We start from the raw sequence: 26,757 nt of genomic DNA on the forward strand, positions 1-26,757 counted from the left end.
ATTCTCAATCAGAGGAGATGAAAACCACCTGCCTCTAATTGAGAACCATATTAGGTACCCATTAACCAACATAGAAACAGAAAACAGACTGCCCACCCAAACTCACATCCTGACCAACTAACACATACACAAACTAACAGAAAACAGGTCAGGAACGTGACACCACCAAACTCTTGTGGTATCAGATATGCAAATAATTGGCAAAATATCTTAATTGGACTGCCTGTGTAAATGAAGCCTAAGCATCTTTACTAGCTACATATCTAGATATTGGTTAATCAACCACCCTGTTAATTGGTCAATCAATCAGATAATCAATCTATTAATATCCACTGTGGACAGTCGAGCATTACACATACATACATTTATTTTAGTAGCTCAAGAAATACCATGTTAAAAAATAGACTGTTTTTGTAACATAGAGAGTAGACCTACCTCTGCGTTCACATAGCCTCTATCATATTGTACAGGTAACTGCCAAAATAAAGGAAACACCAACATAAAGTGTCTTAATAGGGCATTGGGCCACCAGGAGTCAGAACAGCTTCAATGCACCTTGGCATAGATTCTACAAGTGTCTGGAACTCTATTGGAGGGATGCAACACCATTCTTCCACGATACATTTTGTGCTTTGTTGATGGAAACCGCTGTCTCAGGCACAGCTCGAGAATCTCCCGTAAGTGTTCAGTTGGGCTTGAGATCTGGTGACTGAGGTGGTTTACATTTTATGGGGTCAGGCCATGGTAGTCTAAATAATGGCCTGCCCAGGGATGTTAATTGCTCAATTAACTCAGGAACCACACCTGCTTTCAATATACTTTGTATCCCGCATTTACTCTCAAGTGTTTGCAGTTTGTTGGCTATAGTCTATTCTCTGCTGACATCTAGTGAGTGTAAGTCACACAACGTAATTGAATTTAAATTCCTGGGTTTCAGACTTGGTTTCAGTGCACTTTATGATGAGACATTAATGAAATGATGCAGTGCATTACATGCAAATATTTTTTTACTCATTGAATCGTTGATTATATTGTTCCCATTTTACCTATACACGTACACTACATCATCAATATTTATGAGCAAGTTCTGGGCAAGTATAAACATTACATGTCTGTCTCAAACACTTTTCTCTCTCATTTTGCTGACAGAGACATTTTACATTAAAAAAACGTATGATACTGCTGCGTGATACTGCTGCATCAATACACAAATTTATGTTTTGAGGAATCAGATCAGCTCTGAAAAATATCTCATGTGAAAAGATCTGATGATTGGTCAAAAGACCAATTAGTGGAAAACTATCAGAATTTGGCTGCCTGTGTAATCGCAACCATGTATCATTTTGTACACGTTTCAGCGACACATCGAGTGACATCATCCGGACGCGGAAGTTGACAGTGAAAGTGACAATCTTCAGTTGTGTCTGGTTGTGTTCTGTGTGCTCCGCTTGACAATGGATATTTCCCAACAAGAGAGGACATATGAGACATCAATGTCTGACAAATCTACTCCAAGTAGTCTTGCAAGATACCTCGATGGTGAATTTTGGGAAACCAAAGATCATATTCGTGAAGAAATATCCCAAGGCGAGCCCTTTCGAACTAGCAGGTTCGTGATCTCTTACTGGTGGTTTTATCCAACTTTTCTATCATATGTTGATCATCACGACTTAATCCTGTGGTAGCTAAGGTTTAAGGACATGCTCTTTTACGTATCTATCTACAGTTTTCAGCGGTTGGCAAATCATGTCACGATGCCATCGCTTTATGCAAAGGGATTGTGCGGCTGCCAGCTGTTGCTCGTTGCGCACACATCTGGATTAAAATAATGCTAATTTCCCCGCTGCGATGTTCATTTTCAGTTCAATGTTCATGTTAAATTCTGTCACATACTAAAATGTAATACATCTTTATTCTACAGTTATGGTCTCACGTTGGACCAGAATAGAGATTTGACGGTGGAGAGACTGGAGTATATCTTAACGAGGCCACTAATGCGACATCACCTCAAAGATCAGGTGAACAAATTCAGTCTTACACCCCTCAACTGATACCAATTTTACACCTCACTCATTGCAAATGTTTGTCTGGGTGTTGTTCAGTTATGAAACTGAGTTTTTATGTCTTGAGGGGTTTTAGATGAAAGAGAAACAACCAGGCTTCATAGCCAAGAGCTTGGGTATCACGGAACTGATATGCTCTGCAGATATGTCCACTGGAGTAAAGGTATGCTAATTGACTTCTCCAACACACACACACACACACACACACACACACACACACACACACACACACACACACACACACACACACACACTGCTTGTCATAGGCATTTATTTACATAACCAAATAACCAAATCCATGTATGATTACACTGTGTCGGCTGTGTGTACTCGCTGTCTGTACAGTGCTCTTTGGTGTTCTCCCCTCTGGTCCACAGTTGGGTGTTGTCTGTGGCTTGTTTGGTGGTGCAGTCACAAACCTTGGAAGCCCTGGTCAGAAGAAAAAATGGTATCTCCCGGTTACGGTATGTGTCCACTGCCACTAATATAACAGATAATTTACAGCTTCTGTTCAATGTCTGCCTCTTGTCGTTACATTCATACCATGCATGCACTTGTATATAGCTTTTTCCGCCATACACATTCATCCACAGCACATATTGCCATTGGATGTTGTTATTTATCTGATACAACAATGGATTTAGCCTTTAATTTTTAACTCTTTGTCAAATCATCATCCTAATTGTTTTGGTTGAATGACTGGGTGTAACTTCTGTCAGGATTCGGAGTTCACTGGGATGTTTGCCATGACAGAGAGGGGTCATGGGAGTAACGTCCGGGGAATCCTTACAGAGGCCTGCTACGAGCCATCTACACAGGTCAGCTTAATAATATGCATAACACACTCACGAATCAAGTGACACCATTGAGGTCATGCGGAATTCTGAGCTGATGGACAGTCGTTTGGTTCAACACGGCAGTGGCCTCTTTTCACCACTCAACATGGACCAACTGTACCGGTCAGTTGGGTTAGGATGAAATTCCACTTTAGTTACAGTGTATCATAATTAGTTACACTATGTGCAGAGGACAATATACCACATACCCAAAATGATAGTCTGTTGTACGTGGTCCGTATTACAGTGGACTAGATAATATTGTGTTACAAAACTACATCAATATGTATTTGAAATGTGCAGGTCATATCTAGTACATACAGTATGTTCCCTCTTCGTCTGTGTTTCATGCCTTTCTTTACTGATCCCTGTACTCATTGAGTCCAAAAGAAGCATCAATATCATCATATTTAGTTATCCATTCCTCTTTTGGCCTTCAGGAGTTCATCATCCACACACCGTGTGAGGATGCCCAGAAGATGTACATCGGAAACTCCATGAAGGGGAATTACGCTTCTGTATTCGCTCAGCTCATCATCAATGGAGATTCCCAAGGTGGGACTCACTCAATACAACAGTCTGCCTGCTATGGATTGTGTTTAGCAACAGCCCCGGTGCATTTACTAATGAGTGTTAAAATGTTTTATTCATCCCCATAGGTCCTCACTGTTTTATTGTTCCAATCCGAGACCGACATGGAGTCATGAATCCTGGAGTGACAGCCATTGACATGAAGCACAAAGAAGGTAGCTAGTTTTCAATGGCCTGTTTTTCATCTAAGCAGTATTCTTCTTCCAACTGTATGACAAATACATGAATATGATGCTGTGAGACAATCATTCTTGTCACAAATGCACACCGTTGTGTATTAATACGTGGATTTTCATTGAACATTTGAAACTTAGCTATGCTGTGTGTGTTGTCACAGGCTTACACGGGGTTGACAATGGCATCTTGATATTCGACAATGTCAGGATACCGAGGACGAACCTGCTCAGCAAGTGAGTGGACTGTACATGTGCTCCACAGCCGGGTCATTAAACAGTTCTCTATAACTGCCTTTGGAAGTTGAATGCATTCCAGACATTATTGGAATATGTCCTTAATTAAATTATTCTTAGCTGTGTACAGTGTACAGTATGCAGCATCAATGTGTTTTATGACCCTCCTGCTCCAGGTTTGGCTGTGTGTCGGCAGATGGGCTGTACTCTTCTCCTGTCCAGAACAAGAGCAAACGTTTTAACGCCATGTTGGCTGCTCTCACCCCTACCAGGCTGGGACTCACTGTCCAGGCTATAGCTGCCATGAAGGTGAGTTTACAAGGCCATGTGCACTATGATTTAGGCTAGTGTATGTCAACTGATTAGCTGTCTTTAGCTTTAACCATGTTTACCATCTTACTGTGATGGTTAGTGACAGCTAGAGGGCAGTCTTGATTTACGTTACCTCCCTCAACACCATCATAGGGACAAAGCATAACACTGCCTTTGTTACACCATCTTTTATATTCTACATGCTATTCTAATGAGAAAAATCAGCTCAGTCATCTGCAGTTTGAGTGGATTATGGGCCTCAGTCTGGGTAAATCTAGGCCAGATGGGTTGGCGTCATAGTCTGCTGTGTGTACCCAATGACTGGACTGAATTCCATGTTGTGTCCCAAGTCTGGCAGGTAACCAAGAGACAATCATACAAAGCTCTGACCATAGGTGACCCTTTGGTGATGTTGGATGGTTGCAAAAATAGAATTGTCATACTCTGAATGAGTTGCTAAAACAGATCTAGCTGCTTCAAAATATGATGGACTGTTATTAGCTTGGGGAGAGCAGAGAAGCATAGAAATCTATTAACAGCTCTGATCTGGCCCAGATTATGTCTGGTGTTCTTTTGGACTGATCTTATCAGTGTGTATAGGCTATGGTTCACAGTAACTTAGTCTTTGAACCTGTACAAAGTTTGCAGCTGTCTTTTTAATTGAAATAAAATAATACATTATGGTCCATAGACAGTTTCAAATAAACACAGTTTCATATTTAAACTTATGATTTTGTTTTTGGAACTGTAAGAACTTTACACAAAACAAATATGATTTTGCAAAATCATATTTTGCACTGAAGCTGTACCTAGAGATAAAGGCATGTAGCATCAGCGCTGTTCTGTGTTGTTTTTCTCACCTACAGTTGGGCCTCATCATTGCAGTGCGTTACAGCCACAGGTACAGTACATTTACATTTTAGTCAACACTCTTCTCCAGAGCGCCTTACAGGAGCGATTAGGGTTAAGTGCCTTGCTCAAGGGCACATCGACAGATGTTTCATCTAGTCGGCTTGGAGATTCGAACCAGCAACATTTTAACCTCTAGGCTACCTGCCGCCCCAGTGCACTTCTGACGCTCCCATACATCCCACATTAACTTAAAATGAGTTGCTTTTACATTTCATTTGACAAATGCATGTATGCACATATGCAATGGATGTGATTGAGATCGGAATTATATGATTTTCTTCGTTGTATTTCAACTGAAAAGGTTCTGACAGTCATTCTAGTGGTAGTCTTTTGTATTCCTGCTCATGCACAATAGCACTTTTCATAATGTGGAACGTTTACATAAAGCCGATAGAAGTGATGGGTTAGCTCCACGCTAGCCTCGTCGCGAACCAGGCTTCCGTAAACAGTAAGCCTGGGGAAGTTCCATTGCAGAAATCAGCTAAAGACGGATCGGAACCCGGTGAAATCGGTGACGCCTCGCAACACATCAAACCAATCAAATGCCTTGCTTGGGTGGAGCTCCAAAGGTGCTCACCAGATTAGTGCCGTATGAGCAACATAAGTTAAATATAATGAAAAGAACCTCATTATTATTATTATTATTTTGTTGAACCCATCCGAGGGTTTTTCTTTATTTTTTTTACTATTTTCTACATTGTAGAATAATAGTGAAGACATCAACACTATGAACTAACACATATGGAATCATGTAGTAACCAAAAAAGTGTTAAACAAATCAAAATATATTTTAGATGATAGATTCCTCAAAGTAGCCACCTGTTGCCTTTGACAGCTTTGTACACTCTTGGCATTCTCTCAACGAGCTTTACCTGGAATGCTTTTCCAACAGTCTTGAAGGAGTTCCCACATATGATGAGCACTTGTTCGCTGCTTTTCTTTCACTCTGCAGTCCAACTCATCCCAAACCATCTTAATTGGGTTGAGGTTGGGTGATTGTGAAGGCCAAGTCATCTGATGCAGCACTCCATCACTCCTTCTTGGCCAAATAGCCCTTACACAGCCTGGTGGTGTGTTGGGTCATTGTCCTATTGAAAAACAAATGATAGATCCCACTAAGCGCAAACCAGATGGGATGGCGTATCACTGTAGAATGCTGTGGTAGCCATGCTGGTTAAGTGTGCCTTGAATTCTAAATAAATCACAGCCAGTGTCACCAGAAAAGCACCATCACACCTCCTCCATGCTTCACGGTGGGAACCACACATGTGAGATCATCCGTTCACCTACTCTGCATCTCACAAAGACACGGTTGGAACCAAAAATCTCATATTTGGACTAATCAGACCAAAGGACAGATTTCCACCAGTCTAATGTCCATTGCTTGTGTTTCTTGGCCCAAGTAAGTCTCTTCTTCTTATTGGTGTCCTTTAGTAGTGGTTTCTTTGTAGCAATTCGACCATGAAAGCCTGATTCACGCAGTCTCCTCTGAACAGTTGATGTTGAGATGTGTCTGTTACTTGAACTGTGTGAAGCATTTATTTGGGCTGCAATTTCTGAGGCTGGTAACTCTAATGAACTTATCCTCTGCAGCAGTGGTAACTCTGGGTCTTCCTTTCCTGTGGCTATCCTCATGAGAGCCAGTTTCATCATAGCGCTTGATGGTTTTTGCGACTGCAGTTGAAGAAACTTTCAAAAATCTTGAAGTGTTCTGGATTGACTGACCTTCACGTCTTAAAGTAATGATGGACTTTCATTTCTCTTTGCTTATTTGAGATGTTCTTGCCATAATATGGACTTGGTATTTTACCAAATAGGGCTATCTTCTGTATACCACCCCTACCTTGTCACAACACAACCTATTGGCTCAAACGCATTAAGAAGGAAAGAAATTCCACAAATTGACTTTTAACAAGGCACACCTGTTAATTGAAATGCATTCCAGGTGACTACCTTATGAAGCTGGTTGATAGAATGCCAAGAGTGTACAAAGCTGTCAAGACAAAGGGTGGCTACTTGTCAAATATATTTTGATTTGTTTAACACTTCTTTTTGGTTACTACATGATTCCATGTGTGTAATTTCATAGTTTTGATGTATTTTGGTGTACAATGTAGAAAATGTGTAAAAAATAAAGCAAAACCCTTGAATGAGTAGCTGTGTCCAACATTTTGACATGTACTGTACATTTTACATACACATTTTGCATACATACTTTTATATAAAGCAATCACATAACAATAGTACATTACCAAACATAAGCTCTTTAATCCCAACCCTCAGCCACTCTCAGACCATCCCACCTATCACCATAGACCACCCTCGTTTGGTTTCCATGTGCCATATATTTTTTATTTGTGCTGTGATGTTTTACATACATTTTGAACCTTTCTAATCGTATAGTATCCACAAATTGTGAGCTAAAGATGAAAACCTTTTCTACGAATATTATTATATTATTTATTGACTGACTATGGCTTTCCAAATTGCCCAACACTGCTATTTGTAAGGTTAATTTTAAGTGAATGTTGTGATTTTTTTAAAACATACCTGTGACCAGAGACCAGCTACATAGGGGCAATACCAGAATAAATGATCTAGTGATTCTGTCTCTATGCAGCAAAAGCTACAGAGCTGAGATTGTTGTGTGAGATTCTGTTGGTGGCAAGAATTTTGCATAATAATTTAAATTGAAAAACTCGAAGTCTTGAATCAAGTGTTGTTTTCTTGTACCAGTTCATAAACTATGTGCCATGGAATCGGTACATCGAAAATCTCTTCCCATTTATTTTGCAACCTGTATGGCGCAGCTGTCAACATTTTTGTCCTACGATGAAACTGGTAGATTTTTCTATATATGCCAATTCCTTCTAGTTCAATTTGTATCTTTTATATATGGCAGGCAAACAAGTTCCCTACCTTCTCTCTTTTCCGCTTGCCTCCTCCATTTTTGTGATAATGCTGCAATCAATTGGTTGTAAATTTGGATTGAGCAGACATTCCCATATATTTTCGATAACTGCATATGTGACAACTCCACCGATTTATATTCATAATATCATTAATAGATATAATACAATTTAAAAAACAATTTCAATAAATAATAGTTTTTTTATTAGTCAGTATATTTTGAGTTTAACCATAACATTTATGTGATATTTGTTATTATCTATTCTGGAGGATAAAACTGACATTGTAACCAGTTTTGTATGGCTTGTTTTAAGAAAGGGCGACACTTTAAACAAAATTCCTTTTCAATTAGTCGGAAATGAGAAGTTGTAGTCTGTAAAAAGGCAATTTTTAAACAAAGGATGAACCTTTCTTAATCTACTGGAGAACCATTTTGGGTTTTCCGAGGGATCGGAATCCAGTGTAAATCAGTGACGCCTCGCAACACATCAAACCAAAAAATCTGGTAAATGGTTTTCCTCGTATACATTGTCATACTGGTATCATTTTAAATTGAGAACATATAGCTAGCTCAACATGTAAATGTGTGAATTTAGCTATTCTCTGCTTCAGATGACAGATTCCCATAAGGCCAGTAATGCCATCATATTGTAGGCCTATGGCTGCATTGGCGATGCATGCCATATGATAAGCTGGAAAATGGACTCACATAGTTGATATTCTGAAAAAGAGTAACAATTAAATAAAACACATGGGAGATCTTACAACTAGACAAAAAGGAAATGTTAATTTGAGCATACAACACAGAAACAGACACTTTCGAGACAGCAGATTACTGGATGGGCAACCCGCAACTGCCACAAACCGAACTCTCCCGTGACACGCACAGGCCGCTATCAGAACTCTCCCATTCCATACTTCACTGAACTGATCAATGCCTACGCTCTACCTTTACTTATAGCTGGAGCTGCAATTTCACCCTCTTCCATGACTGTTATCTACAATGCATTCAGAAAGTATTCAGACCCCTTCACTTTTTCCACATTTTGTTAGGTTATAGCCTTATTCTAAAATGTATTAAATTATTTTCCCGTATCAATCTACACACAATACCCCATAATGACAAAGCAAAAACAGGGTTTTAGAAATATTAGCAAATTTATAAAAAATGTAAAACAGAAATACCTTATTTACATAAGTATTCAGATCCTTTGCTATGAGAATCTAAATTGAGCTCAGGTGCATCCTGTTTCCATTGATCATCCTTGAGATGTTTCTACAACTTGATTGGAGTCCACCTGTGGTAAATTAAATTGATTGGACATGATTTGAAAAGGCACAGACCTGTCTATATAAGGTCCCACAGTTGACAATGCATGTCAGAGCAAAAACCAAGCCATGAGGTCGAAGGAATTGTCCATAGAGCTCCGAGACAGGATTGTGTCGAGGCAGAGATCTGGCAAAGGGTACCAAAACATTTCTGCAGCACTGAAGTTCCCCAAGAACACAGTGGCTTCCATCATTCTTAAATGGAAGAAGTTTGGAACCACCAAGACTCTTCCTAGAGCTGGCCGCCCGGCCAAACTGAGCAATCAGGGGAGAAGGGCCTTGGTCAGGGAGGTGACCCAAGAACCCGATGGTCACTCTGGCAGAGTTCCTCTGTGGACAACTGGGACCATCCCTACAGTGAAGCATGGTGCTGTCGGGATGCTTTTTAGCGACAGGGACTGGGAGACTAGTCAGGATCGAGGGGAAGATGAACGGAGCAAATTACAGAGAGATCCTTGATGAAAACCTGCTCCAGAGTGCTCAGGGCCTTAGACTGGGGCGAAGGATCACCTTCGAACAGGACAACAACCCTAAGCACACATCCAAGACAACACAGGAGTGGCTTCGGGACAAGTCTCTGAATGTCCTTGAGTGGCCCAGCTAGAGCCCGGACTTGAACCCGATTGAACAACTCTGGAGAGACCTGAAATATCCAGCCCGACAGAGCTTGATAGGATCTGCAGAGAAGAATGGGAGAAACTCCCCAAATACAGGTGTGCCAAGCGTGTAGGGTCAAACCCAAGAAGACTCGAGGCTGTAATCGGTGCCAAAGGTGCTTCAACAAATTACTGAGTAACGGGTCTGAATACTTATGTAAATGTGATTATTTCCTTTTTTTTAATCCATTTGCAAAAGTTTCTCAAACTGTTTTTGCTTTGTCATTATGGGTTATTGTGTGTAGATTGATGAGGGGGGGGAACAATTTAATCCATTTTAGAATAAGGCTGTAACGTTACAAAATGTGGAAAAAGTCAAGGAGTCTGAATACTTTCTGAATGCACTGTAGATGGTTATTTTTTCCATTCAGAGCTGACCCAACACCATTCAATTCCTATTATGTGTAAAATGCTTCTGAATGTCAACAAAATAACAAACAGCTCAATATGGAAAGAAAACAACAATAGATATTGAGCATTATTTTGTTTACCTCAGAAAACACACATTCTTTTGACAGCCCTATTGAGGGAGTCTCTTGTTTTTCCGTATCTGTTGTTGTTTTTTGTGCATCCTCATGTGTGGGTTGCGTGTTGTCTGCTAAAGTTTCCAATGTGGGGGCGAGAGTGTGGGTGGGGGGGAAGGGGAGGTTTTTCTCTGTAATTGGCATCCCCAAAAATCACCCCCACGCTTGGGCGGAGCTCCAAAGGTGCTCACCAGATTAGTGCTGTATGAGCAACATAAGTTAAATAAAATTAGTCTCATATGTTACCTGTAATGTTCATTTCCTATAGCCTAATTTCCCCCAAAAAAATGTATGTCAGCACTTTAAAAGGAATCTACAAAATCGGGTAAATGGTTTTCCTCATATACATTGTCTACTGGTATCATTTTAAATTGAGAACATATAGCTCAACATGTAAATGTGTGAATTTAGCTATTCTCTGCTTCAGATTACAGATTCCCATAAGGCCAGTAATGCCATCCTATTGTAGGCCTATGGCTGCATTGGCGATGCATGCCATATGATAAGCTGGAAAATGGACTCACATAGTTGATATTCTGAAAAAGAGTAACAATTAAATAAAACACATGGGAGATCTTACAACTAGACAAAAAGGAAATGTTAATTTGAGCATACAACACAGAAACAGACACTTTTGAGTGTTTGTCACCAGAGCGGTGTAGAACGTGTTGTGACGTTTGACTTTAGCGTAATTCACTTTCAGTAAATATAAATTGCAGACTGTCGGCCACACTTAATGACTTGAAAACGAGCACTTGAAACCTACTTTTATACAAAATGTGTCCTACCCGGATGGAAAACAGTGACACACATAACACACAGCAGCCCTTCTACGGGAGTGTGGGGGGAGGGTTCTTGAAATGTAACATCCAATCAAAACCTTGTCGTTGGGTGCAAGCGGACCATTCAAACAGTTTTTGCAATATGAAATTCTCCAGACCTTCAAGTGAGGCGTGACAACGACGTAGATGGTTATTTTTTCCATTCAAAGCTGACTCAACTCCATTCAATTCCTATTATGTTTAAAATGCTTCTGAATATCAACAAAAGAACAAACGGCTCAATATGGGAAGAAAACAACAATAGATATTGAGCATTATTTAGTTTACCTCCGAGAACACACATTCTTTTGACAGCCCTATTGAGGGAGTCTCTTGTTTTTCCATATCTGTTTTTTGTGCATCCTCACGTGTGAGTTGCGTGTGTTCTGCTAAAGTTTCCAATGTGGGGGCGAGAGCTTGGGTTGGCGGAAAGGGGAGGGTTTTCTCTGTGGTTGGCATCCCCAAAAATCACCCCAAATCACCCCCACACAGAGAGAGAGAGAAATAGAAAGAGGGAGGGAGGTAATCACAATACCGATGCAGACTACTGCACATGGAGGACACGTTTCCTGTTTTGTGACACACGTCCTGTCCCCACCCACCAATCAAATAAAACACATGGGAGATCTTACAACTAGACAAAAAGGAAATGTTAATTTGAGCATACAACACAGAAACAGACACTTTCGAGACAGAAGATTACTGGACAGGCAACCCGCAACTGCCACAAACCGAACACTCCCGTGACACGCACAGGCCGCTATCAGAACTCTCCCATTCCATACTTCACTGAACTGATCAATACCTACGCTCTACCTTTACTGACAGCTGGAGCTGCAATTTCACCCTCTTCCATGACTGTTATCTCCAAATGCATTTGGAGACTGTGTTTTTAATTTACAATGATTACATCAAGATAGCTAGCTGAAAGGAAGTTAGCTAGCTGATGACATTTAATTAAATTAGCTAAACAGTTTGTAAAGTCAATTAGATACCTTACTAGCAGCTCAGCTGAGTTAGCCTACAAAGTGGCCTACTATAGCCAGCTAGCTAGTTAATAATACATAGCTTTTTTACATTAAAAAAAATGTATTTACTTACTTGAATAGGTTCTCCCACTTCCTCCGTGTTTTTGGGTGCCTTCCGGTATTTATCTGGATGAATGGAGACGAGCCAAAAAGTGTTTGTCACCAGAGCGATGTAGAACGTGTTGTGACGTTTGACTTTACCAGCATAATTCACTTTCAATTTCAATAAATATAAATCGCAGACTGTCGGCCACACTTGATGACTTGAAAACGAGCACTTGAAACTTACTTTTATACAAAATGTGTCCTACCCGGACGGAAAACAGTGACACACATAACACACAGCAGCCCTTCTACGGGAGTGTGGGGGGAGGGTCCTTGAAATGTAACATCCAATCAAAACCTTGTCGTTGGGTGCAAGCGGACCATTCAAACAGTTTTTGCAATATGAAATTCTCCAAACCACCAAGTGAGGCGTGACAACGACGTGATTTTGGAGGTATGGCAACACGAGACTAGCTCCACACCAACTCATCCCATAATCAATGTAATAAATTATGTAGATGGTTATTTTTTCCATTCAAAGCTGACTCAACTCCATTCAATTCCTATTATGTTTAAAATGCTTCTGAATATCAACAAAAGAACAAACGGCTCAATATGGGAAGAAAACAACAATAGATATTGAGCATTATTTAGTTTACCTCCGAGAACACACATTCTTTTGACAGCCCTATTGAGGGAGTCTCTTGTTTTTCCATATCTGTTTTTTGTGCATCCTCACGTGTGGGTTGCGTGTGTTCTGCTAAAGTTTCCAATGTGGGGGCGAGAGCGTGGGTTGGCGGAAAGGGGAGGGTTTTCTCTGTGGTTGGCATCCCCAAAAATCACCCCCACACAGAGAGAGAGAGATAGAAAGAGGGAGGGAGGTAATCACAATACCGATGCAGACTACTGCACATGGAGGACACGTTTCCTGTTTTGTGACACACGTCCTGTCCCCCTCCCCCACCAAACCCTCCAATGCACCACCAACACGCATAGTAAAACCTTTAGGAACTTGAAGTGGGGCTAGTGGTCTTGGTAGTGAGAGTAATGATGGTCGTGTTGTCAGTGACTAGCATTAAAGAGAACACCGCTAACCCCATACAATTAGTGTTAGCTGTGTTTGAACAGTACATTGTGTAACCACTGTTAGCTTTGTTTTCAGAGTTGAGTCTACTATACATTGAGGAGAGGTTGTGGGATCATCATCTGTGAGGACTTCCCCTCTGTGTAAACACCCAGGTGTGCGCTCTTCTGTGGTCTGGCAGGGGACAAACCTTGACATAGTAGAAACATCCGTGTGATCTTTTTGGTTAACACATTATTTAGTAACATGGGACTGTCAATCACACAGTTAGAGTGTATAACTTAAACCATACAGCTGAAGTATATCGGAGTGTCACATCACATTAACTTTACAGTATCTCGGTTAGTGAACTGATGTCATCAAAGTTAGTATATTTTGCTCCTCTGTCTAGAAATCAGAGTAGGAATGATAACAGTGCCATCCATCCCTTTGAGACTGCAGCATCTACATTTTTCCTGCAATCTCTTTGAAACTCACTTGTACCCCCTAAACCAGTCTATACCACCATCCATCGCCTTCGTCTGCCCCCCATCCTCCCCCACTCTCCCCACTGAGACACCTGTGCAGATATACTCAGAGATAAACTTTGTAATGCTTCCAGAGCAACAGGTGCACAACAAGGCATGTGTGTGACGGTGACCACATCTCAACACTCAACATACACTCCGCAAAACTAATGTTCCACCACATCAGCACATACAGTGCCTTCAGAAAGTATTCACACCGATTGACTTTTTCCACGTTTTGTTGTGTTACAGCCTGAATTTAAAATAGTTTACATTTAGATGTTAGGTCCATGGCCTACACACAATACTCCATAATGTCAAAGTGAAATAATGTTTTATTAAAATGTTTCCAATTAATTAAAAATGAAAAGCAATGAATTTAAAACACAGATTCACCCACAAAGACCAGGGAGGTTTTCCAATGCCTTGCAAAGAAGGGCACCTATTGGTAGAAGGGTAAAAAAAAAAAAATCAGAAATGGAATATCCCTTTGAGCATGGTGAAGTTATTGTTTACACTTTGGATGATGTATAAATACACCCAATCACTACAAAGATACAGGCGTCCTGCCTAACTCAGTTGCCGGAGAGGAAGGAAATTGCTCAGGGAGGCCAATGATGACTTTAAAAAAGTTTAAGAATTTAAAACATCTTAAGGATCTGACAGTTACTTTCAATTTATGCCTAAAATTACATACCCAAATCTAACTGCCTGTAGCTCAGGAAACGCTTTGAAGTTTGTGGAAATGTAAAATTAATTTAGGAGAATATAACACATCAGATCTGGTAAAAGATAATACAAGAAAAAAAAAAAAAAGCGTTTTCTATTTTTTTTGTTCCATCTTTGAAATGCAAGAGAAAGGCCATACATTGAGAGAGGACTCTAGGTGTAATTTAGATTTTGTTCACAAGATGGCAGCAGTTTGTGTGCAAAGTTATAGACTGATCCAGTGAATAATTACATCAAGTCTGCCAGGAGTTTGCCCTAATGTGCCGAATTGGGAAATGTATACATTTTCAAGTATATAACTATAGAGAATATACAAAACTGCTATGGCAAATAAACATTTAAGTTTACACACTCCCAGGAATGTTATACATGATGAATCATTAGCTTCCCTCAGGAAAATACACTAACTTTCACACATCAAGATGGCTGGGTGGGTGTGGAGCCAGAGACAGCAGTGGGGTCAAACTGTAGACCCCAGTTCCTACATTTGAATATAAAAATGTATTTGATCAAACAAAACTATGTTACATTTTATCTCTGGGACCCTCAGGATGACAAATCAGAGCAAGATTACTGAATGTAAGTACATTATTTACCTTCAGAGGTGAATATATCAAACCAGTTGCCATGATAAAAGTGTTTTGGATGGATCAATAACATTGTAATTACTCCACAATACTAACCTAACTCACAGACTGAAAAGAAGGAAGCCTGTACCGAATAAAAATATTTGAAAACATGCATCCTGTTTGCAACAAGGCACTAAAGGCACTTTTTGTCCTGAATACAAATTGTTATGTTTGGGGCAAATCCAATTCAACAGTACCGCTGGGCAGCAGGTAGCCTAGTGGTTAGAACGTTGGGCCAGTAACCGAAAGGTTGCTGGATCAAATCCCCGCTGAAGACGTGGATGTCAATTTAAGGCAGCCCCCCCGCACCTCTCTGATACAGAGGGGTTGGGTTAAATGCAGAAGACACATTTAAGTTGAAGGCATTCAGTTGTACAACTGACTAGGTATCCCCCTTTCCCCACTCTCCATATGTTCAAGCATAGTGGTGGCTGCATCATGTTATGGGTATGCTTGTAATTGTTAAGGACTTGGGAGTTTTTCAGGATAAAAAAGAAATAGAAAATCATAGAGGCAAGCCTGTTTCATAAACCTTTCATCAGGTCAATAACCTAAAACATAAAGCCAAATCTACACTGGAGTTGCTTACCAAGAAGACCGTGAATGTTCCTGAGTGACTATGTTACAGTTTTGACTTACATCTACTTGAAAATCTATGACAAGACCTGAAAATGGTTGTCGAGCAATGATCATCAACCAATTTGACCATGCTTGAAGAATTTTGAAAAGAATAATGGGCAAATGTTGCACAATCCAGGTGTGGAAAGGTCTTAGAGACTTACCGTTGTAATCGCTGCCGAAGGTGTTTCAGGAGTGTGAATACTTACTTACTTACTTACTTAATACGTACATTTGATATTTCTGCATTTTCAATACATTTGCAAACATTTCTAAAAACTTGTTTTCACTTTGTCATTATGGGGTATTGTTATGTATGTATGTATGTACAGTGGGGCAAAAAAGTATTTAGTCAGCCACCAATTGTACAAGTTCTCCCACTTAAAAAGATGAGAGAGGCCTGTAATTTTCATCATAGGTACACTTCAACTATGACAGACAAAATTAGAAAAAAAATCCAGAAAATCACATTGTAGGATTTTTTATGAATTTATTTGCAAATTATGGTGGAAAATAAGTATTTGGTCAATAACAAAAGTTTATCTCAATACTTTGTCATTGCCAACAAAGGGTATATAACAGAGGTCAAACGTTTTCTGTAAGTCTTCACAAGGTTTTCACACACTGTTGCTGGTATTTTGGCCCATTCCTCCATGCAGATCTCCTCTAGAGCAGTGATGTTTTGGGGCTGTTGCTGGGCAACACGGACTTTCAACTCCCTCCAAAGATTTTCTATGGGGTTGAGATCTGGAGACTGGCTAGGCCACTCCAGGACCTTGAAATGCTTCTTACGAAGCCACTCCTTCGTTGCCCGGGTGGTGTGTTTGGGATCATTGTCATGCTGAAAGACCCAGCCACGTTTCATCTTCAATGCCCTTGCTGATGGAAGGAGGTTTTCACTCAAAATCTCACGATACATGGCCCCATTCATTCTTTCCTTTACACGGATCAGTCGTCCTGGTCCCTTTGCAGAAAAACAGCCCCAAAGCATGATGTTTCCACCCCCATGCTTCACAGTAGGTATGGTGTTCTTTGGATGCAACTCAGCATTCTTTGTCCTCCAAACACGACGAGTTGAGTTTTTACCAAAAAGTTCTATTTTGGCTTCATCTGACCATATGACATTCTCCCAATCTTCTTCTGGATCATCCAAATGCTCTCTAGCAAACTTCAGACGGGCCTGGAAATGTACTGGCTTAAGCAGGGGGACACGTCTGGCACTGCAGGATTTGAGTCCCTGGCGGCGTAGTGTGTTACTGATGGTAGGCTTTGTTACTTTGGTCCCAGCTCTCTGCAGGTCATTCACTAGGTCCCCCCGTGTGGTTCTGGGATTTTTGCTCACCGTTCTTGTGATCATTTTGACCCCACGGGGTGAGATCTTGCGTGGAGCCCCAGATCGAGGGAGATTATCAGTGGTCTTGTATGTCTTCCATTTCCTAATAATTGCTCCCACAGTTGATTTCTTCAAACCAAGCTGCTTACCTATTGCAGATTCAGTCTTGCCAGCCTGGTGCAGGTCTACAATTTTGTTTCTGGTGTCCTTTGACAGCTCTTTGGTCTTGGCCATAGTGGAGTTTGGAGTTTGACTGTTTGAGGTTGTGGACAGGTGTCTTTTATACTGATAACAAGTTCAAACAGGAGCCATTAATACAGGTAACGAGTGGAGGACAGAGGAGCCTCTTAAAGAAGAAGTTACAGGTCTGTGAGAGCCAGATATCTTGCTTGTTTGTAGGTGACCAAATACTTATTTTCCACCATAATTTGCAAATAAATTCATAAAAAATCCTACAATGTGATTTTCTGGATTTTTTTTCTAATTTTGTCTGTCATAGTTGAAGTGTACCTATGATGAAAATTACAGGCCTCTCTCATCTTTTTAAGTGGGAAAACCTGCACAATTGGTGGCTGACTAAATACTTTTTTGCCCCACTGTATGTATGTATGTATGTATGTATGTATGTATGTATGTATGTATGTATGTATGTATGTATGTATGTATGTATGTACAGTGGGGAGAACAAGTATTTGATACACTGCCGATTTTGCAGGTTTTCCTACTTACAAAGCATGTAGAGGTCTGTAATTTTTATCATAGGTACACTTCAACTATGAGAGACGGAATCTAAAACAAAAATCCAGAAAATCACATTGTATGATTTTTAAGTAATTAATTTGCATTTTATTGCATGACATAAGTATTTGATACATCAGAAAAGCAGAACTTAATATTTGGTACAGAAACCTTTGTTTGCAATTACAGAGATCATACGTTTCCTGTAGTTCTTGACTAGGTTTGCACACACTGCAGCAGGGATTTTGGCCCACTCCTCCCTACAGATCTTCTCCAGATCCTTCAGGTTTCGGGGCTGTCGCTGGGCAATACGGACTTTCAGCTCCCTCCAAAGATTTTCTATTGGGTTCAGGTCTGGAGACTGGCTAGGCCACTCCAGGACCTTGAGATGCTTCTTACGGAGCCACTCCTTAGTTGCCATGGCTGTGTGCTTCGTGTCGTTGTCATGCTGGAAGACCCAGCCACGACCCATCTTCAATGCTCTTACTGAGGGAAGGAGGTTGTTGGCCAAGATCTCGCGATACATGGCCCCATCCATCCTCCCCTCAATACGGTGCAGTCGTCCTGTCCCCTTTGCAGAAAAGCATCCCCAAAGAATGATGTTTCCACCTCCATGCTTCACGGTTGGGATGGTGTTCTTGGGGTTGTACTCATACTTCTTCTTCCTCCAAACACGGCGAGTGGAGTTAGACCAAAAAGCTCTATTTTTGTCTCATCAGACCACATGACCTTCTCCCATTCCTCCTCTGGATCATCCAGATGGTCATTGGCAAACTTCAGACGGGCCTGGACATGCACTGGCTTAAGCAGGGGGACCTTGCGTGCGCTGCAGGATTTTAATCCATGACGGCGTAGTGTGTTACTAATGGTTTTCTTTGAGACTGTGGTCCCAGCTCTCTTCAGGTCATTGACCAGGTCCTGCCGTGTAGTTCTGGGCTGATCCCTCACCTTCCTCATGATCATTGATGCCCCACGAGGTGAAATCTTGCATGGAGCCCCAGACCGAGGGTGATTGACCGTCATCTTGAACTTCTTCCATTTTCTAATAATTGCGCCAACAGTTGTTTCCTTCTCACCAAGCTGCTTGCCTATTGTCCTGTAGCCCATCCCAGCCTTGTGCAGGTCTACAATTTTATCCCTGATGTCCTTACACAGCTCTCTGGTCTTGGCCATTGTGGAGAGGTTGGAATCTGTTTGATTGAGTGTGTGGACAGGTGTCTTTTATACAGGTAACGAGTTCAAACAGGTGCAGTTAATACAGGTAATGAGTGGAGAACAGGAGGGCTTCTTAAAGAAAAACTAACAGGTCTGTGAGAGCCGGAATTCTTACTGGTTGGTAGGTGATCAAATACTTATGTCATGCAATAAAATGAAAATTAATTATTTAAAAATCATACAATGTGATTTTCTGGATTTTTGTTTTAGATTCCGTCTCTCACAGTTGAAGTGTACCTATGATACAAATGACAGACCTCTACATGCTTTGTAAGTAGGAAAACCTGCAAAATTGGCAGTGTATCAAATACTTGTTCTCCCCACTGTATGTATGTATGTATGTATGTATGTATGTATGTATGTATGTATGTATGTATGTATGTATGTATGTAATAATGTATGTATGTATGTATGTATGTATGTATGTATGTATGTATGTATATATATATGTACAGTTGAAGTCAGAAGTTTACATACGCCTTAGCCAAATACATTTAAACTCAGGTTTTCACAATTCCTGACATTTAATCCCAGTAAAACCTCCCTGTTTTAGGTCAGTTAGGATCAGTTAGGATTAGGATCAGTTAGGATTTTAAGAATGTGAAATATCAGAATAATAGTACAGAGAATGATTTATTTATTTCAGCTTTTATTTCTTTCATCACATTCCCAGTGGGTCATAAGTTTACATACATTCAATTAGTATTTGGTAGCATTGCCTTTAAATTGTTTAACTTGGGTCAAACGTTTCGGGTAGCCTTCCACAAGCTTCCCACAATAAGTTGGGTGAATTTTGGCCCATTCCTCCTGACAGAGCTGGTGTGACTGAGTCAGGTTTGTAGGCCTCCTTGTTCGCACACGCATTTTCAGTTCTGCCCACACATTTTCTATAGGATTGAGGTCATGGCTTTGTGATGGGCACTCCAATACCTTGACTTTGTTGTCCTTAAGCCGTTTTGCCACAACTTTGGAAGTATGCTTGGGGTCATTGTCCATTTGGGAGACCCATTTGCGACCAAGCTTTAACTTCCTGACTGATGTCTTGAGATGTTGCTTCAATATATCCACATCATTTTCCTGCCTCATGATGCTCTCTATTTTGTGAAGTGCACCAGTCCCTCCTGCTGCAAAGCACTCCCACAACATGATGCTGCTACCCCCGTGCTTCATGGTTGGGATGGTGTTCTTCGGCTTGCAAGCCTCTCCCTTTTTCCTCCAAACATAACGATGGTCATTATGGCCAAACCGTTCTATTTTTGTTTCATCAGACCAGAGGACATTTCTCCAAAAAGTACAATCTTTGTCCCCATGTGCAGTTGCAAACCGTAGTCTGGCTTTTTTATGGCGGTTTTGGAGCAGTGGCCTTTCAGGTTATGTCGATATAGGACTCGTTTTACTGTGTATATAGATACTGTTGTACCTGTTTCCTCCAGCATCTTCACAAGGTCCTTTGCTGTTGTTCTGGGATTGATTTGCACTTTTCGCACTAAAGTACGTTCATCTCTAGGAGACAGAATGCGTCTCCTTCCTGAGCGGTATGACGGCTGCGTGGTCCCATGGTGTTTATACTTGCGTACTATTATTTGTACAGATGAACGTGGTACCCTCAGGCATTTGGAAATTGCTCACAAGGATGAACCAGCCTTGAAATACATCCTCAGGTACACCTCCAATTGACTCAAATTATGTCAATTAGCCTATCAGAAGCTTCTAAAGCCATGGCATCATTTTCTGGAATTTTCCAAGCTGTTTAAAGGCACAGTCAACTTAGTGTATGTAAGCTTCTGACCCACTGGAATTGTGATACAGTGAATTATAAGTGAAACAATCTGTCTGTAAACAATTGTTGGAAAAATGACTTGTGTCATGCACTAAGTAGATGTCCTAACCGACTTGCCAAAACTATAGTTTGTTAAAAAGAAATTTGTGTAGTTGTTGAAAAGCGAGTTTTAATGACTCCAACCTACGTGTATATAAACTTCCGACTTAAACTGTATGTATTGTATGTAGATGGGTGAGAGAAAAAAACTATTCAATCAATTTTTAATTCAGGCTGTAACACAACTAAATGTGGAATATGTCAATGTGTTATAAATACTTTCTGAAGGCACTGTACATATTCACAGTACAACAAATGCGTGCGCACACACACACACACACACACACACACACACACACACACACACAAGCATACACATACACACACACAAAATGTAAGTCTCTTTCACGCTCTACTCTCCCCTTCTCTCACACATTTTCCTCCCTCTCTTTCCCTCCTCTCTCTCTTTCCCTCCTCTCTCTCTTTCCCTCCTCTCTCTCTTTCCCTCCTCTCTCTCTCTCTCCCTCCTCTCTCTTTCCCTCCTCTCTCTCTTTCCCTCCTCTCTCTCTCTCTCCCTCCTCTCTCTTTCCCTCCTCTCTCTCTTTCCCTCCTCTCTATCTCCCTCCAGTCGGCGTCAGTTTGGGCCTAAGGACCAGCAGGAGGTGAAGATCATTGAACACCAGACCCAGTACCTCAGACTGATGCCTCACCTGGCTGCAGCTCTGGCTCTCACCTTCACCACCAGGTAATGTTAGCACTTCCTCTATAGTGTAAAGGGATCGCTGCCGCTACCTTGCTTGACAATGGAATTAATAAATAAAAATGCTTCTTTATTGCAAAAAGTAAAACCTATGCGTTTCGGCTTATGGGCTTCTTCAGGGTTTTTTTGCTCTACACACGTCAATATCAGAGAGAACTGTAGTCAAACATCACTTGAAACTGCCCCTACTCTCATGGCCCTACGCTGGGATATATAAAGGGAAACACTACTCTTAAACAGTGTTATTTCCCCCACATGCTGATGGGTTTGATGTTAACTGACATAGTGGTGAAAAGAGCAGTTGTATCTAATGCCAGTAAATGACAGTCTTGTCACTATGATGATGCATTGTAGTGTCAGTGTTCTGTCTGTTAGTGTTTTGTCTGTACAGATTCTCTCCTTTTTCTTTTGAAGTTATGCCCCTCACAATTATATGGTATTATAATTATAGAACATCATACTAGGAATGTGTTCTAATTTCTTATGTTATGTGTCCATTGTGTGTGTGTGTGTGTGTGTGTTTCAGGTTTGCAGCATGTATGATGGACCATGCTCTGTGCAAAGGAGAGGTTCTACAGAACAATAGTTCTCTCCAGGCTCTGGTTGCTGGACTCAAAGCCTACAGTACCTGGGAGAACCTCGCCTGCCTTCAAGAGTGCCGCGAGTGCACCGGGGGCATGGTGTGTGTGTGTGCGCGTTTGCTTGTGGGTGTGCATGCCTGCGTGCATACATGTGTACATTATTCCAATCCTATTTAAAATACCACTACTCCCCAGTCATCTGCTAACCATGTTTCTTTCATTTAAAGACCCAGGTCCATTGTCTAGTTCTGGATCTTGTTTTTGGATGCCACTGTCCATGTAGAGTGCAGAGGGTTCTTGGAGGTCATTTCTGTCTACTCTTTCAGTTGATGTAATACTGCTGTGGTAGGGGAAAGTTTCATTGTAATAAGTCCCTAATGCTGTGATGAATAGGTTTGAGTGTTTCTCGTTGAGGTGATCTAAGGGCAACTTGGGAAACCACAACGCTGCACCTTGTCATGTGGGAGTGCTCGCATCTCTTGAGTGTCTGATCCTACACAGACCGCACTTTGTAGTGACACTGTCTGACTTTTACCTGTTTATTTCACTGCTTTCAAAAGTGAAGCTGTTTTGAAATAGTTTTTAAAAATTATTTATGAAACAATTAACATCTTTGAGTCTCCATTTCTCAAGTCATAATATTCTTTAGATATTGTAAGAATGATTTCTGACTTATAGTTTATTATTATTCTTTACAACGCGACTCCTCCTACACCGTTTAAACTAGAAACGCTGTTTTAACTTTAAAACGTGTAGACTGGTCTGGAATAGTGTGCTTGCATACAACTTTTTGATATCTTTTACACTTTGTCCTTTTTTTTTGTCATCCATCCACTTTCATTGGATTTCCTCAGCATTTTTAAGGTCCCATTGTGACATTACCACTCTCAACATTCTATTCTATTCACTATAAACAATGTCACTTTTGACACAAATCAGCTACTTTGACCACTTTCCCAACAACTTAGACAAAAAGTTAGAGCGTGTGGAATCTTCCTCTACTTCTCTGCTGTTCAAATCTGAAATCAGAACTGAATGATCTGGTACCGATCAAACGTTACAGCTCTTTAAGTAACCTCATCAACAACATTTCTTCTAACATTTTAGAAACAACTGACATTTTTACCACTTTCCCAACAAGTTAGACAAAAAGTTGGAGGGTAAGACATTTTCGTCTACTTCTCTGTTATTCAAGTCTGAAGTAGGAACAAAAATGTCTTCTAGAACCAAGGAATTTTCTAAAATTCCTTGACTAGGACACGGAAGTAGGATTGGAGACGCCTTTGTTTTGATTTCAAACATTCTTTGTGTGGTGTAAAGCAAGACATACTGACTTGCACAACACATTCACAACTCTCATTATACTGAAAATGTCCATTCATCCAAATTCCATGACTTCCTTTATCTTTGCATTTATCCCATCATTCCTCCATCCATTAGTTATTTTTTTATTTAACCAGGTAGGCTAGTTGAGAACAAGTTCTCATTTGCAACTGCGACCTGGCCAAGATAAAGCATAGCAATTCGACACATACAACAACACAACAACACATTTAATTCTGTGTCCTTACTTTATGTATCTATCCATTTATTTATACATCCTATTTATTGAGCAATCCATCCAGTCATAACTTTCTTTTAACAGCTTTATAATTTGGTTATGAAATAAATGTATGGTTGACGGGAGGTTACTATAGCAAAAAAAAAGTCTAAACTTCTTCAACTAGAGGCACCATCCTATTTCTCTCCCCAATAATAGCCCAAAACTTTTCTAATTCCTTATGAGTAATTATTACAGCTGTCATATACTGTGGTTTTCTAGTAAGAATGTGCATAAAAGTGCAGTAATCTTATTTGTGATGAAATATGTGATCCAACTGCCCCACACTCCAAATTAATACTGTTGATATAGTAGTCTATCAAAGTAATCAGACCAGATATTTTAATATATTTAACTTTGACAATATTTCACCGCTTCACTTAAGTAATACATTTTAAACTTCTTCCACTACCAGAAAATACTTTCAAAGAGCTGAAGCAAGTCACACACTTTTTCTTCATGTAAAATAACCAACTAGTGTTGATCTATTATTTAATTGGTCGACATATTAGTTGACAATCTTGCTGGTCCCTGTACCATGATTTGTGGAATTGGGTGTTCTAGTGCTGCATTGGAATGGAAGCCTACATAGTCTGTGCATTTTAGGACCAGGGTTGTTGACCACTCATTTAATTTAATTTAGGTACATGAATTGGACATGTGAATGTGAAACCCATTACTACTGTATATAAATTAGGTGTGTCTTTATATCGGTGGATGACGTGTTTCTCTGGGTTCTGCCCTTTGTTAGGGTTTTATGATGGAGAACCGAATCCCTGCTCTGAAGTGTGACTCTGATGTCTTTGTCACATTTGAAGGGGACAACGTCGTCATGTTACAGGTAAAAGAACCAAAGAGGGCAATGTCCTCTTCAATATTTTACTCACATCTTCTCTAAAACTTTAAGTGCTATATGATGTTGTTTTGCTGTTCATCACACTTTTGATGTGAAATGTTTTAAACTGGTAATGTGATTTTCACATTTACTGTATACTAACCATGGCTACTAGACAGACAAGTTGATAGAGCTCACAGAGACTGCCTTTATTTCTCAAAACAGTCAGATGAATCTTAGTTTTGGCAAAAACTATATACTGACATTTTCTAGAGTGGAGCCCCTGCAACTTGATAAAGGAATTGTGCTTTGAGAGAATTTCAGTAGTATGTGTTTTCACACAATTGGATATTATTATTTTTGGCTTATTGGGGATGAGGGGGATTTCTCCTTGTTTGCGAGTGTAGTGGAACTACAAAGCAAGTGATGAGCGTACTACACACACACACACACACACACGACTCTCTGAACTCTGAGATAATAGGACAAGGTCACCATTCAGATACAGTGCTGTTGAGGGAGACTCAGAAATCAGAATAGCTCATAATAAACAAATATTATTTGCAGACCCCGGGAAATATTCATAAACCATCAAGTGGATAGTAAAATCATTGTCCCAGTTTGATTTAATTATGGAGAATGATATTTCTGTAGACAGGTGGTTAATTTGGTTGACAGAATGTATTTACAAGGGTGTGACTGAACATGAAGGTGGTTTTGTGTCAGACCAACTGTCGTGCAATCATATGTTCTTATCATTTCGATATTGTTGTACAGTATAGTCACTATTTTATTTTGCTTCATATACATCAAAGGTAAGATGTATAGGAAAGTGAAGTGTGAAAAATTGCAGTGGGAAGGATCGGAGTGGGAACTTGAAGTCAAACACAGTGCCAAGTCAAACATAATTACATTTTTATGGCAACTAAGGTGTCTGTCTGTCTGGACTGCAGTCACAAGGAGAGAGGAGGCTCTGCCAGCTGAACTCAACTCAACCCTCCACCACCAGTATCCCCACTGCACCCCTAAGGAAGATGACAGTCCCCGACCACATTTAATCAGTTTACTACTGACCTGAAAGCATGAAGAAGACCACAGCTGACCCAAACTGACATTTTACCCAAATTGAAACATGAAGGGTGTGCCAGATTGTATAGGATCTCTCTTTTACAGTTCCAAAAGTGGATTTGCCCATTTATGACATTGCGAGTGTTTCACCTATCATGAGAGGGCAATTAACATCCAGCTCTACATTGAAAGACTGGTTATGCTACTGTATGAGCGGTTAAAATATGTCTTGGTGCTAGCTATAGACCGCTTCAGTTCAGTTTAGCTTCCCCAGCCTTGTTTTTCACAATGAATGTTGACAAGCAGGATATCTATACATTTATCCAATATAAATCCTGATCATCCACCATTGTCCCCATTCTTAAATACATGTAACTGTACTAGTATAACAGAGGTTTGCATGTTTGACAACTCAGCATTCAAGCACTCAACCTTTGACCTCTGACCTGTCCCAGGTGGTGGTAAAGGAGCTCATGACCCAGTTCACCAGGCAGCTGGGAAACAGTGTGATGGGCGGACTCATCAAAACCTGGACGAGCTCAGTGTCTGACAGGCTCAGAACCAGGTCAGTGAACGCCACTCAACGCCACAAGGTCATTAGAGGGTCATATATTGAAGGTGGCAGGTATCCTAGCGGTTAAAGCGTTAGGCCAGTAAATGAAAGGTCCCAGGTTCAAATACCCAAGTTGAAAAATCTATCGATTTGCCCTTGAGCAAGGAACTTAACCCTCATTTTCTCCAGGGGCGCTGTACTACTATGGCTGACCCTATAAAACAACACATTTCACTGTACCTATCCAGTGTA

The 26,757-nt window shown here is 40.5% G+C and overlaps 1 protein-coding gene across 4 annotated transcripts in view; it reads left to right on the forward strand.

Annotated features, from left to right (window-relative positions):
- Positions 1 to 1,380: 1,380 nt before the first annotated feature.
- Positions 1,381 to 26,757, forward strand: part of acoxl (acyl-CoA oxidase-like) — a 47,207-nt gene continuing 21,830 nt past the window's right edge. The window contains exons 1-14 of one of the 4 annotated variants that reach the window (XM_071380093.1): positions 1,381 to 1,609; positions 1,922 to 2,018; positions 2,140 to 2,226; positions 2,441 to 2,527; positions 2,783 to 2,881; positions 3,340 to 3,454; positions 3,559 to 3,645; positions 3,828 to 3,900; positions 4,077 to 4,209; positions 5,079 to 5,113; positions 21,737 to 21,853; positions 22,395 to 22,548; positions 24,801 to 24,890; positions 26,408 to 26,517. In XM_071380093.1, coding sequence (XP_071236194.1) covers positions 1,455 to 1,609; positions 1,922 to 2,018; positions 2,140 to 2,226; positions 2,441 to 2,527; positions 2,783 to 2,881; positions 3,340 to 3,454; positions 3,559 to 3,645; positions 3,828 to 3,900; positions 4,077 to 4,209; positions 5,079 to 5,113; positions 21,737 to 21,853; positions 22,395 to 22,548; positions 24,801 to 24,890; positions 26,408 to 26,517 — 1,439 coding nt within the window. In that variant the 5' untranslated portion in view covers positions 1,381 to 1,454. Of the gene's footprint in view, positions 1,610 to 1,921; positions 2,019 to 2,130; positions 2,227 to 2,440; positions 2,528 to 2,782; positions 2,882 to 3,339; positions 3,455 to 3,558; positions 3,646 to 3,827; positions 3,901 to 4,076; positions 4,210 to 5,078; positions 5,114 to 21,736; positions 21,854 to 22,394; positions 22,549 to 24,800; positions 24,891 to 25,814; positions 26,375 to 26,407; positions 26,518 to 26,757 lie in introns of those variants that run through there. The other 3 variants (XM_071380095.1, XM_071380092.1, XM_071380094.1) reach the window with 3 other exon arrangements.

Source organism: Salvelinus alpinus, chromosome 32, assembly GCF_045679555.1.
Source record: "Salvelinus alpinus chromosome 32, SLU_Salpinus.1, whole genome shotgun sequence".
NCBI lineage: Eukaryota > Metazoa > Chordata > Actinopteri > Salmoniformes > Salmonidae > Salvelinus > Salvelinus alpinus.